This window comes from Hirsutella rhossiliensis (genome assembly GCF_020360975.1).
Source record: "Hirsutella rhossiliensis strain HR02 chromosome Unknown scaffold00004, whole genome shotgun sequence".
In the NCBI taxonomy this organism is placed as follows: domain Eukaryota; kingdom Fungi; phylum Ascomycota; class Sordariomycetes; order Hypocreales; family Ophiocordycipitaceae; genus Hirsutella; species Hirsutella rhossiliensis.
The window spans coordinates 1,859,323-1,875,959 of record NW_025408670.1 but is presented as its reverse complement, the minus strand read 5'-3'; the positions used below and the strand labels follow the sequence as shown (position 1 = coordinate 1,875,959).

General features: G+C 57.0%; 5 protein-coding genes across 5 annotated transcripts; 2 read left to right on the top strand and 3 right to left on the bottom strand.

Moving 5' to 3' along the window:
• Positions 1–1,293: 1,293 nt before the first annotated feature.
• Positions 1,294–2,328, bottom strand: HRG_04375 (pirin domain-containing protein; the record flags this gene model as incomplete). The annotated part of the gene is made up of 1 exon (XM_044862846.1): positions 1,294–2,328. One exon carries the CDS (start codon positions 2,326–2,328, stop codon positions 1,294–1,296), a length of 1,035 nt encoding a protein of 344 aa, XP_044721460.1.
• Positions 2,329–3,737: 1,409 nt separating this feature from the next.
• Positions 3,738–6,301, top strand: HRG_04374 (phosphoribosylaminoimidazole-succinocarboxamide synthase; the record flags this gene model as incomplete). Its single annotated transcript, XM_044862845.1, has 4 exons — positions 3,738–3,783; positions 4,014–4,319; positions 4,365–4,413; positions 4,480–6,301. The coding sequence occupies 4 exons, from the start codon at positions 3,738–3,740 to the stop codon at positions 6,299–6,301; spliced, it is 2,223 nt and encodes a 740-aa protein (XP_044721459.1).
• Positions 6,302–7,403: 1,102 nt separating this feature from the next.
• On the bottom strand, positions 7,404–8,681 carry HRG_04373 (uncharacterized protein; the record flags this gene model as incomplete). Its single annotated transcript, XM_044862844.1, has 2 exons — positions 7,404–8,157; positions 8,212–8,681. The coding sequence occupies 2 exons, from the start codon at positions 8,679–8,681 to the stop codon at positions 7,404–7,406; spliced, it is 1,224 nt and encodes a 407-aa protein (XP_044721458.1).
• A 4,943-nt stretch (positions 8,682–13,624) lies between these two features.
• Positions 13,625–15,073, top strand: HRG_04372 (tryptophan dimethylallyltransferase domain-containing protein; the record flags this gene model as incomplete). Its single annotated transcript, XM_044862843.1, has 3 exons — positions 13,625–14,805; positions 14,869–14,911; positions 14,969–15,073. The coding sequence occupies 3 exons, from the start codon at positions 13,625–13,627 to the stop codon at positions 15,071–15,073; spliced, it is 1,329 nt and encodes a 442-aa protein (XP_044721457.1).
• Positions 15,074–15,514: 441 nt separating this feature from the next.
• Positions 15,515–15,876, bottom strand: HRG_04371 (uncharacterized protein; the record flags this gene model as incomplete). Its single annotated transcript, XM_044862842.1, has 3 exons — positions 15,515–15,572; positions 15,636–15,718; positions 15,784–15,876. 3 exons carry the CDS (start codon positions 15,874–15,876, stop codon positions 15,515–15,517), a joined length of 234 nt encoding a protein of 77 aa, XP_044721456.1.
• Between the last annotated feature and the right edge of the window lie 761 nt (positions 15,877–16,637).

Genomic DNA, 16,637 nt, shown 5'->3' with positions numbered 1-16,637 from the left:
GGGCGGTTGTGGCTGGAACGAGAAGGAATCTCGGGCGCCGGGGGGAGTTGGTGGTGGTGGTGGTGAAGACAAGTTGAAGGTCGACCAGCACAGGCGGCTGGCGGCGGCGGTGACGGGGCGGCTGCGGAGGCACAAAGGGAGGAGGAGGGTTATGCCTTGCCAAGACCTCTGGGGGAAAGAGAGGAAGAAGGGGAGTCGAGCAGGATCATGGCCGAGGCGTCAAGTCAATCGCAGGTTCGAAAATGTGGTGGCAGGAAACTCGGCAGCGCGAGGGAAGAAAATGGGGGTGGCTGGAGGGACGAGTTGTCCAATTTCCTGGTGTCCCCCGTTGGAGACGGCCGCGGTTCCCTTGTCGCTTGAAAGCATCCCTTGCTCCCTTGAAGAAGCGATGTCCTTGTCGTCTCTTTTCCCGCCCTGATCTTCTTCTTTTTTCTCTCTTTCGTCCTGTCTCGTTAGCGCCGCTGCCCAACTCGGCGATGCTGTCCTTTTGCTCAGCACGCAGCCCACTGCACTTTCAGGCTTGCACTGCACTGCACTGCACTGCACTGCACCGTACTGCACTAACCCCGCTACAGCTTCGCTTCCCCCTTCCTCCCAACACCCCCAGCAGCTCAGCGGGCCGGCGCGAGATTTAGTGCCGCACGAGTCAGTCGAGACGAGGTTGGAGACCAAGGGGCAATGCCGCCTGTTTTCATCCCACATCTGGTCGTTTCGAACAAGGCGACAAAAAGGAAAAGGGGAGCAGAGCCGGCACCCGGTTTGCATGATCCCCTCATGTATTCCTAGCTGAGACAATTTGACTGGCCTGTGGATTGGGCCGTGTTTCCTTGGCTGCCTTGGCACAAGAGTTTGGGTTTTCAAGTTGAACAACGCGGTAAGCCCTAATCGGCCATCGTCACTCCAACAAGAGGGCGGGAAGGCGGGGGTCGATGCAAGATGCGTCAGTCACAAAATCCCTGTACACGTAGATGCGTCGTATTAGGTACAGGGTAAGAGACGGTCAAGGAGAGCTATCTTCTCAGCAAGCTCGAGACCATTCATCATGCCCATGTGTGACAGGGGGAATGAGAGGCGTCTCAATCCCGTGTCATACGTATCACTGGTGACATGCTCGTCATTGTGTCACATTTTTGGGCAGGGTCCAGCTTCGTTTCCAGACGGTTGGATTCTATAGGCTCCACGGCAATATAGGGCTTGCAGAGGAATGCACGATTCTATTTATACTTCAACTGTTCCACCTTTCCCCGTGTCTTCAACCATTTCGATTCTCATTCTCAGATCTAAACCAACCCTCTACACCGTGTCTAAGACTATCACCTCGGCCTCTGCCTCCCCGATACTCTCTACCCGTAATCCATCACCCGCGCTCACGCCCTCGACAAATGCCCCGTCGCCCTCGCCGAGCTCCGCCCCGTCGCGGCCGTCAAGCCGGATCCTGGCCCCGCCGCCCTTGGTCATGGGCAAATGCACGTAGACCTTTCGCTTGGCCTCTTCGGTGCCCGCGGCCCCAACGGTCCATTCAAAGGTGCTCTGGGGCGCGATGATGGCCGCGCCCATGGCAAAGTCGGCGTGGATGGGGATGGAGCCGGCCACGGTGGGCTCGGCGTCGCGTTCCTGCTGCGCGCTCGCGGCCGCGCCGCCCTTGAGCGGGCTCAGGATGGTGACGAAGCCCCTTTTCTTGGCTTTCTCGTCAAAGTGCTCGGTGTGATATCTTGGGGCTAGGCCCCTCTTCCACGGCATCGCCCAGATCTGAAGAAAGTGCACCGTGTCCGTCTTGTGCTCGTTCATCTCCGAGTGGCTGATGCCCGTGCCTCCCGTCGTGAACTGGACGTCGCCGCGGTGCATGCGGTAAAACTGGTCCGACTGGGCGCCCTCTTCGGCCCTGACAATCATCGAGTCCCGGTGTGTCAGCTCCCCGGACAGGATGTAGCTGAAGATTTCAAAGTCTTGGTGGCGGTGGGTAGGGAAGCCCGAGTTGGCCTTGACGCGGTCCTCGTTGAGCACCCTCAGCGAGCCAAAATGCGTGAAGCCCGGGTTGAACCAGTCGGCAAAGGAGAAACTGTGGTACGAGTTGAGCCAGCCGTGGTCCGAGTGGCCTCTGGCGCCGGACCGGTGCGGCGTGATGGTGGCCTGCCGGAGAGTGCTTTTGGCCATGTTCCTAAGCATCGGCTTCTCGGGGCTACGAGTGTTTCTGTTGCCGACTGACGACAAGATGCTGACGAGACGATTGCCGGTGCTTCGGATGATGTAGGTGTATTCGGGCGTGAAGAAAAGGATGATGGAAATGGAGACAACGACAACTGAGCAGAGGAGGGCGAGCCGAGCCATATATGCTTGGTGCGGGAAGTCGAGACGATTCTTGACTGGGCTTGAAGCTTCTCGCACTCTGAAGAATCCGTCAATCGACAGTCCCTCCTTTAATAAGGTGAGTTCTTTCAAGTCTAGACCTCACGTTGCGGTTCGAGTCTCGGTCACACGGGACGTGATAATTGCCTAATTCGGTTAGACAGGAGGTGCCTGAGAGGTTGAGACAAGGACGAGTCATGATTAGTAAGTACAATCCGCTGACTGTCTGTTACGAATCATTACCCAAGGCTGAGCTCATCAACAGTTCATGAGCCTATAACTCATCATTCAAAATACACAATGCAAGAGTCAAATGCTTCGTGAGCCACTCGAAGTTTGCTGTTTCACGAGCCGACTCACTGTGACACGGACGGCACCTGCCGTTTAATGATACCGCCTCCCGCTGCTGAAGAGCCTGTGATTCTCAGCCCCCCTTTGATGATGCACATGTTGTGGTTGGTCACGAACTTGTCCTCGATCTGGACGCGGGGCATTGACGCCATCTGGTGGGTCTTCTGGGCTAATTGGGAGTGTGGCTAATAACTACGAAGTAGCCCATCATGGCCTACAACAATTCAGGCATCGTCATTCGGGCCAAGGTTCGCAGAGACGGCAGTGCCCAGCCACTCAACCTTCTGTAATCCACCATCGCACCCCGGTCGGAGAAGCATTGGTGGCTTCAATTTCTCAGACCGCCGAGGTGCGTTTTGCACTCAGCATGGGCTCCCTGGTTGAGGCCGTGTATGTGCAGTGGATTCAGCTTGCCCAGGGAATCAATCGTTGCCCGGTGCCTATTGCTGTTGGTGCTTTTTATTTATTGGTTGCTTCTTCAACCAACTCTTCGCTGCCTCGGACTGGCCGAGCCCAGCCACCCGGGAAAGGCGGGGCTGACGGTCGGCAAAGTGCGGAGTACTTGCCCCGGAACTCGCTGCCTGGTGCCTGGTTGCCTGGCCGGGTGCCTGGTGCCTGGTACTTCAAAGTACCTTGTATCTCCTCTCCCGATGGAAGCTGCAGGCGCGCCCGACCAGCTGGCAACCAGCGCACACCTCCAAAATCTCCCTCCTCCATCGCCGTCGTCGTCAACTAGACACCAAACAAGAGACGCCACGCGTTGGGCCCACGCCCACTGCCCTTTGTCTTCGACCCTCGAGGGCTAGTTGGTCTTTCGGCCCTAGGTGGGGTCCTCTGCCGAGCGGTCGCCAACGGATCTCCCGCCGTGGGGCCGGGTGGCTGGGGTAGTAAGACATCGCGCCCAGCCATCTCCAAAGCTTGCTTTCTCGGACGATTCCTTCTCGCTATGACTCTCTCTGCATGAAGCTCCTTCCCGAATCGCCTCTTGCAGCACCAATTGGCCCACCGCCCCGTGTGGAGCGCCTTGGAATGCATCAAAAATGGACCTCCACGACTTCGACTTTGACCGACACGTCGAGGCCATCCGTATGTCAACATGACCACTCTCGTTCAAGACTTGTCGGTTGACGCTTACTTGCCAGGTCAATGGCCGCCGCAGAGACCGTCTTCTCCGTCCCTGGCTCATCAAGACGCGGCGGGAACAAGCACACGTCTGTTGCATGATTATGAGGCCAATTCGCGTCGCGATTCACGGCCCCGAGAATCAGCTCCATTTCATCAAAGCGCCGTTCCATTCGGGCCCCAAGTTTTATCAGAAGCTCGCTCAAGCCCTGAGGAGCTGTCCAATCCACACCAGCCGTTTTCGCCGCCTGCGCCTCTGCAAACGCCCTGGGACCGCCATGCTGGAAGCCTCGGCACAAATTTTGTAGAGCGATTCGACGAAGCCCAAATGGCCATGGCCGCGACAGCCAACGCAGCCCGACTGGGGCTCATCAAGGACGAGCTTGCCATCATCGCCGGGAAAATCACCCCCGGGGTCGACGACACCCCGTACATTCAGAATGCTTTGGAGGCCTTGACTCGTGAGCCAAGGAGCAGCTCCAGCGACGATTTGGCTCCGGGCACGTCGGAGAGACGGGTGCGCGACTACCAGGCGCTCGGTGCAGACCCCGATGAAGAGCTCGCGTCAGCAAATGTAGCACCCCCGGCACCTGCGTACAGTGGCAGACAGCACCTGCGGACAGGCACGAGAAGACAAGGCTCGGTTCCTCCCACCTCTAGACAAGACGCGGCGCCAAATGAGCCCGCTTCGCCTGCCGCAACGAAACTCCAGAGACCTCCGGATCAATGGATTGCCGTGGACAAGAATGCCTTGCAGACCATTGATCCCCGCGGAAGAACATACCCGCCCCTCACCTTCAAACCACGGATCTTGCGACCCCTTTCAATGGGATTAATGTTTATTCTATGCCTCTTGATGATGGCAGCCCTCATCTTCTCCAATAGATTTTCCGAACAACACGTCGGGTTGACGCCGTACCCCGGAAGCATATACTCTGGGCAATATTTCCTCTTCCGAATCTTGCCGCAACTCGTAGCGGCCGCCGTCCTCATCTATGCGCAAAACATCCTCACGGCGTCACTTCGAATACTACCCTTCACCACCATGGCCAAGGAGGACCCTCGGGAGCGATATCTGGCACTGCTTCAGAGCCTGTACCCCAAGTCGTTTCTGCGTCCACAATTGGTTGGGCCGTGGCAGATCATGGCTTTTGATCTGGCAACTTGGCTTGCGGCCTTGACCATCCCCCTGCAAAGCGCGGCCTTTACGTGCATATACGTCAAGGACCGGTGGATCTGGGCGCCGTCTCAAGGCGTGGCGTGGACCCTGGTCGCTCTCTATGCATTCCTGGCGGTGACGACTATCATTTTGATGGGTTTCTGGCTCAAGCAGTGGACAGGACTTCGGTGGGACGTACGATCAATCGCGGATCTCATTCCTCTCCTCAACCGGACGAACACGATGCACAGCTACACTCGCCAAGCTGTGCTCGGACCCGTCGGCGACTTTAAGACGGAGCTGCGGGACCGCTGGTTCGACCGGTTGGGATACTGGCAGGCAGAAGACATGTTGTCAGGCGGCATCTGGCACACAATCGGTACTTCAGCAATGCCAGCACATCGCGGGGCAGAGGCCACGGGCGCGGACCAGGCCAAGAGGGGGAGCTATGAATTCTCCATCGGGTCCCGGGACATGGCCGACTTCAGCGCTACTGGCAAAGCTTACCTGCCCTGGTGTCTGCGCGATGCGCCACTGATTGCGTTCATCATCGCAACTGGCGCGCTGCTCGTTGCGCTGCTCATCGTATCCTTTTTGCCCCAGACTCGACTGGATGCCGGCTTCGTCCCGAGGCTCGAGGCTCGGCCCAATCAAGCGGCCTTTTCCCCCGCCGACTTCCTGTACAGCTTCCTCCCCGCTTTGTTAGGGATGGTGCTGTTTTTGCTATTCCAGAGCCTGGACCAGTCACTGCGCATTTTGCAACCGTGGGGGGAACTGGTCAAGGCGGACGGCGCGACGGCTCGAAGATCGATCCTGGCCGACTACGCGGCATGCCTACCGTTTCAGTCGACCTGGAGGGCCCTCGGAAATGGGCACTGGAGAGTGGCAGTCACATCGCTCATGGCAGTGCTCTTTGTTTTCATACCGGTCCTAGCCGGCGGCTTGTTCATGGCCTTGACCACGACAGAGGAACAGGTTCGGATGTTCCCGAGCATGCCAGTGTTTGGCGCCCTTCTCGCATTCCTGTTGCTTTATGTGGGAAACCTCGTTTTATTGGTGCCCCGCCGCCGGCAATTCCTGCTGCCCCATCCAGTCAGCTCTGTCGCCACCATCATCAGTCTTTGCTCGGCCGACGACCTCGTCCGAGACGCCGCTTTCCGCGCCGTCTGCTCCCATCGCGATCTTGTCCTGCGGCTGGGCGCGAGCCGGGACGACCCGCGCGAGGAAAGCGTCTGGTTCCTGGGCCTGTCGCCGGGCAGGGACGAACACCAGCTCAGCATCCGGCGGCTGAAGCGGTATACGGAGAAGGGCAGGAGGATGTGAGCCTGCCCTGCTTGGTGACACGAGGGGAGGCGACCAAATTCCTCATGCACATACAGTACGGTGCATGGCATTGGCGTCGAGAGTGCCTTTTCTTCTTCTCTTTACCCCTTTTCCGGAAAATTTGTCAAGGTTCATTTACAGATTTGTTTGTTTTTCTCTGGGAGAGCTTTTCCCCCCCATTGCTGTCGGGCTTGACATGGTTGACGAAGAAACGACTGGAATGTGCCGCCGGGGCCCAATGAGGCATATTACGAAGTACGCGCAGAGATGTACAAACAAACATACGTACAGACAGGACACAGAGCACAGCATGTAAAGTAGATAGACGCACGGACGACGAGGGGTGCCAGACGCGAGGGCGAGCAGCAACCTAGAGGAGAGATACCTGCTATAGGAAGAACCTAGCTCTCTATTGGCGGAGAACGGAGTACATACACATGCACCACAGCTTGTACTACCAATGTTAAGAGGAATTCGAGCCACACCTTGTTTGCGGAGATCAAAGTTTGTTCTTCAATTTTTTTATTCATTCTCTTCATTGTAACAGAAATATGAAAAGGTTGTGTGTCATGGTCGTCAAACTACATTTCAGTAGATAAAAAGCGTCAAGGAGTGTGCGCGTTGGCGGGAGCTTGGGCTCGCACCGCCGGGGTCCCGACCGACGCCGCCCTGTGGGGTCTCGCCTGCGGCGTGTCGGGGGGGTCGTCGTCGTGATAATTCATGATTGTTTTTCCAAGCCAAGCGAGCAAAGAGATGAAAACGCCGGCCGAAGAGCGAAAAACCCAAAACAAACACACGGAAAGGGGGCAGCAGGAAGCAAACTCCTTGCATATGCGCTCGGCTGCCGCGGGCCTTGCTTCTGTCCAAAAATAACAGCCGATTCCGCAGCGCCGCACTGCTCGCTAAAGAGGAGACGTGAGAGGGAAAAAGGAAAAAGGTGTGTTTCCACTTGAGGGAAATGAGAAACAGAGAGTGTGTGAGACGTGCTTGCGCAAGCTTGGTAGGGCGATGCATGCACCGCAGAGTTCCAGATGGAGAGTGACAAGGCAAGATGCCACACAGGCCAGGTTGCCTGAGCGATGACGCCGAAGCGGGCAGGTGTTTACCTGCTACGCCGTCCGAGCATGCGGCCAAACACGTCGTGCCCCTGACGCTTGCGCCTGGGTGGCGGCTCCTGCTTGCCAAGACGGCTCGGAGGCTGCCCCTGGGGCTCGGGGACAGACGGTGCGGTCTGGGGGCGCGGGCGACGGCGGGCTTGGGAGGGAAGAGCCTCTGGTGCCGGAGCCTTGGTCGACCTGCGGCTGTCACTGTCGTTGCGTCGGTGGAAGCGGAAAAAGGAGCGGCCGTGCTCGCTGTCGCTGTCGGAGTCGTACTCGAACACGGAGTGGGGCTCCGGCTCGGGCACCGGACGGGCAAGGTGGGCGATGGACTTGCAGTGGCGTGGCGCGCGGGCAGGCCTGGGGTGCTGGTAGGCCTGCTCGAGGGCGATGTTGGTGGAAGCGCTCGAGGCGGCGGAGGAGGAGTAGGCATGGCCGGCAGCGGTGCGCGGCCTGGCGAATGGTTCATCGAGGAATCCAGAGTCCCGCTGGGCGACGGGCGACGGTGGGTACCAGTTCATGGTGGGAGAGGGGGGCGGAAGGTTCATGGTGGGCGAAGCAGGCGGGAATCGGTAGGTCATCATGGCATGTTCGTAGGCCGTGGCTGGCGCCATGGCGGGTTGCCGCGCACAAGGGGTGACGACGCGGATACAAGGGGTAATGAGTTCGCCCGGGGGTCGAGGAGGACGCGAGGGCTTTGGGCTGGACGCTCGACGGGGTGCCGGGGCCGGGGCGGGTGAAGTAGTTCCCTGGGGGCGGCTTGTTGGGCGGCTTGTTGGTGGCTTGGGAAAGGCGGAGTAGGTGGGCGAGGACCTGATCTTCGGAGACGGCGTGTAAGTTGCGGCCGGCTTCCGGGATCGGTCGCGGGGAGAGCCGTCGGGTAGCGGCCAGGCGGCGGGGCCTTCGGTGGCGTCTGGGTGGCGGCGTCTGCGGTTTGCGCGAGGAGAGGGAACCAGGGCGGGATACTGCTTCTTGGGGTGCATGTTGGGCTCGTGGTCCATCATCTTGGCGGGCTGCCAAAAGCTGTCCCACAGCTCGGTGGTGTGGGCGTGATACTGGTAGTCGTCGTCGACGGAAACCTCGGAGTCGGTGCGGTCGTCGATCAAGCCCGGGGCAGAAGAAGCCTGGGATCCCAGGGACGACCTATCCGAGTAGCAGCCGGTGGACGAGGAGGAGACGGCGCTGCTTGGAGCCGAAGTATCATTTCGCGGGTACGAGTAGTTGGCGACGGGGTGGTACTTGGAGACGAGGGTGAGATCTGCCAGCTTGCTGGAGAGCTCCATGTCGAAGGTCAAGGCAGAAACATGGGGGCGGGCGGGAAGATGAAGTCGAAGCAGGAGCAGAGACGGGCTCGGGTGAATCAAACGACGAGGTCGGATCGTCAGAGAGGAGGAAAAGCAAGGTGGCGGGGGGCATTAGAAGTGAGGAGCAATGATATACAAAGTGTGAGTCTCCATCAAAACAGCATCTGGCGCATACCTGGGCGGGCGTGAGACACGAGGCGTGGGTCGTCGACACCCACCAGCGTCCCGGGCGCCCTTCATTCCATTGCCGAGGGTCCAGCTGGGCCGCCGAGCATTCTGGGCAGAGGCTCGCGTCTGGTATGCGACGGCCCCGGAGCACGGCATCGGCAACATGTCTTTTCTCGCCGGCTCTGGTTGGTGTTGCTGCGTTTGCCACCTGGCTGAATCACCACCGTGTCGTACAAGACGGGCGGAGGCCAGGATGGAGGAGGCAATGACGACGCCATCTAGAACGGGTGCCGGGGCAGGTGACGCCGTCGCAGGATTTCGGCAACGCTTGGTTGGGAAGAAGCAAATAGTTCGAGGCAAAGGGAGTGAGTCGATTGAGGAGGGTCCGCGCAGGAGCGCAGGAGGAGACGCAGCAGGGGACTGGCCACGAGGTCGAAGCTTGGCTGCAAGGAGAGTAGAGGGGCTATTGGACAAAGGGGGCCCGAGCCTCCACGGCACTGTGAGCCCCGAAAGGGAGCGCATAATTAATTACAGTACAGCCCTGGAGGGACGGGGAGTTACAGTGGTCTGTCTTGATCAGTGGTCTTGATCAGTGGTCTTGATCAGCCACGAGCCCCCTAATCACGGGCGTCGAGATGCCCTAAACGAGGGCTCATGGCCAGCACTGTCCACTGTATCTGGCGGATATATTGGACCCATTTCTCCCTCGTCGATGCCCGTCTTTTCCCGCCCTTCCCACGCAGTCGGTCCCGTCTTGCGCACCCTTTTCATTACTCCTTACTCACGTCCCGAAGCCTGGAGTCATCCAGCTGATTATGGGAGTGAAGGGAAAAAGCAACAAGAGGAAGCGAAAAGGCAGCCGAAGCCTGCCCCGGCTGGTATGGTGCGTCTGGTTGCTTGGGCACGTCGAGGTATGAGACGCTGCTCTACGCAGCCCGCGCCCGACAAACGGCCGACCATGGCTGCTTTGGACTCTGCGGCTCTGCAACAGCGGTGTCTGCCCCGGTTGCCTCTTCTACGGCCCGTGTTTACATGCGAAAAGCCATGTTGCTCAGGCATGCTGCACCATGACAACTGGCGAACCTCGCTTGTTGCAGTGAGAGCTGCTGGACTACGTACTGCATTTTCCAAGCCGAGCTTTTTGTCGGTGTCTACGCGCGAGACTCGGATGATGAAAGCCCTTCCTTGGCTGGTGTTCACGGTGAGAGCTGATGTGAGTTGCCCACTTACACACACAGTACTGCTCACTTGGCACTCACTCGACACCACAAGTACCTACTGTGAACACACAACGCATGCTCCGTGCAGGCATCATGCTTCATCTACGATCGGACCCTGCCTTGGAGCCATGCGGGGGGGCTGAGGATGAGACAGGCTTAAGCCAGGCCAGCGAAATGACGCCGACGCCCCCCAAGTCTATCGGATCGGCCGGGCGCAGCTACTGGCCCGAAGCGGACGCATGTTGGAGGCAAATGCGGGGAGCAGAAGAAAATCCCCGGCGGGTGTGCCGATGGACGCTGCTTGTTTACTCCAGCACCCATCAAAGGCGGCAATTAGAAGACATGGGGTTTTCTTTCAGAAACATGCATGGTCAACATGCTGTTTTCTCCTCCCCCCCCCCCATCTCCCCCCACACATGCACCCCCCGATGAGCTGATGTTGTTCTCTTCCACTCGTGCGCCACATGCCTGTCTCGTCCGGTGGTGCTCACACGGCACAGCCTTTGAGGCTGTGTGGTTGAACCAGTCGTCGCACTCTGACTCGTTCCCTCTCTCGCCATGGGCTCACTATGGGCTCACTATGGGCTCACTATGGGCTCCCGCCTCGGCAGTCCCGCTGTCCCGGAGCGCCGGGGCTCATCGCTCGGGGGGAGGGGGGCAAAGACAGAATCTTCTTCGCTCCGGCAACGGAATGAGACTGTGTCGGCTCGAGGGCGAGACGCTGTCCTGCGGCCAAGCATACACGCACATGTCTAGCCAAAAGGCGTGGTAAAACGCCCGGCAACCTCTCAGCTCCGGGCCGGGACTGCCTCGGGCACAAATGCCCAAGACACGAGGGGACAAGAACCCGCCAATATCGCCCGCCCACAGTGCTATATGTGCGCGAGCGTGTAGAGACGCCCTCGATACAGCTGCTCCGCACGCGACGCGCCGCCAGTCGTCTGATCTGGCATGCTGGAACATCGCGAGTGGTATATGTATTAGGCTTTCGGGCTGCGCTGCAACGCCACGCGACCAAGACCCGCTCTCGACCTCGAACTCGAAGCGCGTAGGAATAGAGTTGGAGCCTGTGTGTAAGTTGCTTTGGCACGCTGTGGGGACCGCAGTCGCGTCCTGGGCGGGTAGAGCCTCTATTTACGAGACAAGGGGGCCCTGGAGATTCAAAGTTTATGTGCTGGTGAACCTTTTACCCGAGATACTCCGTAGAGAGCCAGGGAAGCAACTATAAGAGCATCTTAACGGAGACAGCACTTCTTAAGACGCCAATTAGTCAGGGCGTATGAAAACAATCTGTCGTCTTTCTCCTACCTCTTTACCTTGGCACGTCACTTACTGTACATTCAACCCATCGAAATACCAATTCATGCGTGCAGTCATGTTGCATGGGACTGCCAGGTCCGGGGTCGATTCTCAGGGCCCCCACAGGTATACTGCCGGTGAAGATTCGGGCGAGCGGTGTCTTCTGCCGAGTAGAGTGTTCCGTTCCACAAGTTGCAGGCTCTCCTGTATACCTTGATTTTGACCCATGATCCTCGGGGTTGGGGCTGGGAATTGCCATCAACCGTAAAGGCCCTCGCCCCGCTGGCACGGCCGATAGTTTCCGCATACCTGGTGCCATCTTCACCCTGAAGGACTTACTGGCGGGTGATGGTCCTCACAGCTGCGATGCCAGCCATACGAAAGACCCTCTTGCTTGGGTCTGGCTGAAGGGCTGCCTCATCCAGTTCCCAATGACAGACGGCAACTGTTGTTCGTGCTATGATTAGCGTCGAAGGAGGCTCAATGTGATGAAAGCATCCGCTTCCCGCAATTCGTAGCCCAAGCATCGTTTCAATGGTTGTTGTGTGTCCAGCTTCCAGGGCCGCTAGACTAGACAACGGTTGAGCCCAGGTGAGACACTCAACGGGAAACCAGTTCTACATGAAAGAACGCGGTGCTCTTTGCGGAGTCGTCAATACTTCCACTGACATCTCCTGGTCGAGTGCAATCTGGGCAGCCTTATACCCACGCACCAAACTCCTAAGGACATACCGAGCAGCGTGGCCAACGACGAAGCCGCTTCATCGTCGCCCGTTTCAGTATTCGGCTTCCATCCGGAACCCAACGGTGGGGAACAGCCGCAATACTTTTACCTTGACTCGCAGTCCCAGTCCCCAACGCGTGGACTTTGTTTCACAAAAATCAATATACCTCCAAACGAGGAAAGTCGCCTTTCGTTTTGAATGCCCGGCCCAAACCCGTCAACACTGTTTTGTTCGAGCCTCTGGTCGGGCTGCGAGCCCTTCCGCTCTCTGTGTATCGAACCGTTACTTGGTCGAAACATTTCCCGCATGTTTAATACATGATTTGCTCCGGGTAACTATAGAGGCCCATTCCTAGTCTCCCGTCGGCTACAGCCATCATGCCGGCTGACTTGCATGAGACTGTGAATAATTATTGTGATTGGCCACCCTCGCACGTCCGAGGGAGGAGCCTCTTTCACCCCTCCCTCTTCCCCTCACGCAAACCCTTCTCATGAGCATCTCGGGTGTCAGACAGTCAGAGCAAAGGCTTCCAGCACCCTTCCTGTTGCTTAGCTTCCTGAGCCTGGCCTGTGCCCAAGCATCGATAAGGGTGAGGGAGCGCCCCTTCTAGCAAATCAACGTCCAAAGCCTCCCCTGCCGGAATGCGGTATTTGTTTAGCAAAAGCTGCCATCTCCAGATGCCAGACACATCTGCTGGATGCTTCGCAAAATCGGTATAATTGGTATTCACACCCACGATGCGGCAACAGTGAGAGACGCCGAGCAAAAAACTCCAGATTAGACAGCTCATTGCCCTTGTGTAGTGTATGCATTATGGAAAGCTTCAACTGGGACTATTCGGTCTGACGAGAGCTGGACCTGCTCCGTCTACCTCGGAAGCTTAATCGCTACAACCTCACGCTTTCAGTCATCAAGGATCTTTGCGCAACCGGCGCGTTGGTTGCCTCGCCAGTAGGGCAAGATGCCCTGTCTTCAACGCGGACGAAGCGGTAGACTTTGAATAATATAGGTTCTGAACAGAGAGTACGACAACCCCTCTACTGGTTCACCAATGAAAACCTTGTTACGACTTTGACGCCCTCTGAATGACCGAGTTTGGAAATCCTCCCGGCCTTGAGTGGTAGTTGCCCACCTCCTTGGGTCAGTCCAGACGCTTGACCGGGCCAACTGAAGGTCGTATCCAACCAGATGGCAGTCGCATATCGTAATGTCGTCTCACGTAAGATAACTAGCGGTTTGGGGCACACCAACGCATGATCATTTTCTACGAGGGCTTTTGACCCTGCCGTAGTTATGCGTGGGGTTTGCGAGCAGGCCAACAGCATGAAGGCGAACATCAAACAGGAAGGAGCAGCAACAGACCGTAAGCACTACCACCTACTGGACCATCTCGCATCCTCTTCCCTTTTCATGTTGCTCAGTCTCTTGAATATTTGCCCGAGGTCCGTGGATATAACAAGGAGCGGCGCCTTGGCCTTTGTTTCTGAACGGCAACCACTTGAACGCAAACATGCCCGGGGCTACGGCAACAGAAGCACGATTCGAGGCGGGGAATAAGAAACGGCCTGTTGACGTGGTAGACTCCATCATCTGTTTCCGCAACAAAGATCATCAGTTCTGGTGGGATCGAACCGGAAGCCACCTTGCCCAGTTGTTGAAGTATGCCGGATATGAGAAATCAGAACAGTACCAGGAACTGCTCTTCTATGCTCTACACGTGGTCCCGGAGCTTGGCCCATCGCCGGATGCAGGTGGCCAAATGAGATGGCGCAGTCCCCAGACCCCAGACGGAACCCCCATTGACTTCAGCTGGGAATGGGGTCTCCAAGGCAAAGGGGTCGTGAGAACCTCCTTTGAGCCGATTGGGCCACTGGCGGGAACGAGCGCCGACGCATCGAACCGCCAGGCGACGAAGGCTTGGATACGTCACTTGGACAGCCAAGGACTTGTCGCTGGTCTTGACTTGGAGTGGTATTACCATTTCGTCGAGAACCTGCTGCCGACCGACATTGAGCGCGTGCGGCTAAACGAGAAACTCGGGTTTGAGCTGGCACCGAGAGCAGGGACCTTTGTGACGCGCGACATTGGCAGGTCTGGGCCCATCGTCAAACTATACATATTCCCTGGACTGAGGGCGGAGGAACTGGGCGTCTCCAATCTCGACGTCGTGACTCGGGCAGTGAAGAGTCTTCCAGCGGAGCAGTATGAGTATCTTGGATGCGAGCCGCTTCTGGACTACCTCCACGAGGCCGCCGTCAAATGGAACATGGAGACTGGCATTTTCTCCTTCGACCTCTTGTCGCCCAAGACCTCGAGGATCAAGCTCTACACACGGGCCCCTAACACAACCGTGGACTACCTCATGGACGCCCTCACGCTTGGGGGTAGATACAACCGCTCGGTGTATAGCGAAGAAGCATTGGCCGACGTACAGGACTTTTGGAACATCTTCATCGGCGATGCCCCCGATGTCCTGCCTTCGGGCGGAGCTGAGCGCGCGGGGCCAGGCTTTTACTTCACAGTTGGAGGCGGCAAGCTGGCGTCACCAAAGGTTTACATTTCCCCAATGTCCTTCTGCAAGAACGATGGAGAGGTGCTAGAACGTCTGCGTTACTTTTTTTCAACGCGACGTAACGCCGAGCAGATGCTTCCTCAAATGGACAACTATGAGGCGGCGTTGGAGAGCATCTAGTGAGCGAGCGTCGGTTTCTGATGAACCACAGATGGCAGCTGACAAGCATAATCCTGATATAGTGGCACTAAGCTTCTCCAGAGCCACGTCGGCAGTCACTTTTATGTGAGCTGCGCGCTGCAGAAAGATGAGCTGCGGGTTGTAACATACTTGTGCCCCCAGACCTTGGATCAGGAGAGAGAGGCTCGCAAGGCACAGGCTGACAGAAATGAAAGGGACCGCCTGTTGTGGCAAATAATGGAGAAGACCAAAGATGACATGTATTGATCAGAGGTTTCCAAGTGAAGTTGCTACTTGGAGGATCCCTTACATTTTACCAAAGAAATGAATTCTTGTGCTTCCGGGAAGACCCAAATAACTGCCTTCATTCTATCATCCTACGGAGCACTTGACGCTTAAATAGTAATCCAAAAGAAAGAGGAAAGCCTTTCTGCTTGACCTGCAAAGTGCGACACCGACAACTGTCCTGCTACCGAGCCCAGTCGGAGATTGCCTCAGTTGGCCAACGTTTCTAACTTCCACACGTGCAGTCCCACCTTAGGCACGGCGGTCACGCACGCAGCGAGCAGAGCGAACACGGGGGAAGCGGATGTTTTTGTTGCTCTTTTCATATCTGGTGGGAGCGCCCCTGCAGTTCTCTTGGCTGCCGGATCATAGTTAGTTTTACCTCCTTTGCAGTCCGGTGTCTCGGTGATGGGAAGAGACTTACTAGTAGAGATAGCAGTCGCTGCGGCGTTCCACACGGATAGAGTGGACATTGTCGCGGCTAAATTATTTGTCAGTATGAATCGAAGGCAACAGAACTTCGGGATAGGAGTCAAAGTCTTACAGAGGGCCCTTCAGATTGGTGCATCGTCCATTATCAACCCGGCGGGAGGCGCCGCGGAAATCGCGTTGCTTGTAGAGTGTAGCCTGCATCACAGTCATTTAGTCAAAGCCCAGGACTCATCAGATTCAGCCAACTTGGCTGTACTCACCGCGTTATTGTCGCGAGCTTCGTGCTGAACCTCGGCGGATTCCGCAGCCACAAGGGTGGCAAGGGCGAGGGCGAAGATCTTGGTGACGAGCATTATGATGGCGAAGCTAGTGGGGGTTTTGTTGTAAAGAGTGAGTGAACAAGGAGTTGAGTTGGAGGTTGTGATGGCTAAGATGATGGATGACCAGACCTTTGTCGAGGATGAGCAGCCGCATTATATAGATGAGTCCAGTGGCAGGCTGAGAATACGGAGATGCTGATCTGCCCACTGTACTGGTCGCAGACACTCCAATAGAAGAAGACGTGTGGGTGCAAACGGCAAATCTACAGGGAGTCTGAATGAGCTGAGCAATAGTTCCAGGCAAGCCCTGCCACCGCTGCCCAGGGCTGAGAGTTTTGCGTCAAGTGCAAATCTCGAGAAACGATCCGCGTCCTCGCCAAGATTGCGTTGTATCGCTACGAATGCCCCCTACCACGCTTACGACTTGAGCCCAAGTCCAGAGCAACCATCAAGCCGTCGAGCCTAGGGCAAGGAAAGGCCTGCTGGAAGAAGAAATTATGAGGCGTTGCCTTGTATACGCAGGGGGGTCGGTAGACAGGCTTACAGGGTGGATAAACCTTAATTCGCGCAGAACCCTGGGATAGATTCTGCTTGTCGGTCAGTTTGTTCCTTGAGTAGCACTTCGGTGAAAATGTCTCGTGATACTTCACCTCCCGTTCTGTGTCGAAATACGCATTGATGTAAACCCGTGGAACAAGTCATGAACTGGGAAACCCCAAGTCTTAACTCAGTTGCGGGTCTTTCCGGACTCTCATCTTCCACTCATCAAGCTTGCCGAACTGTCGATTACACTG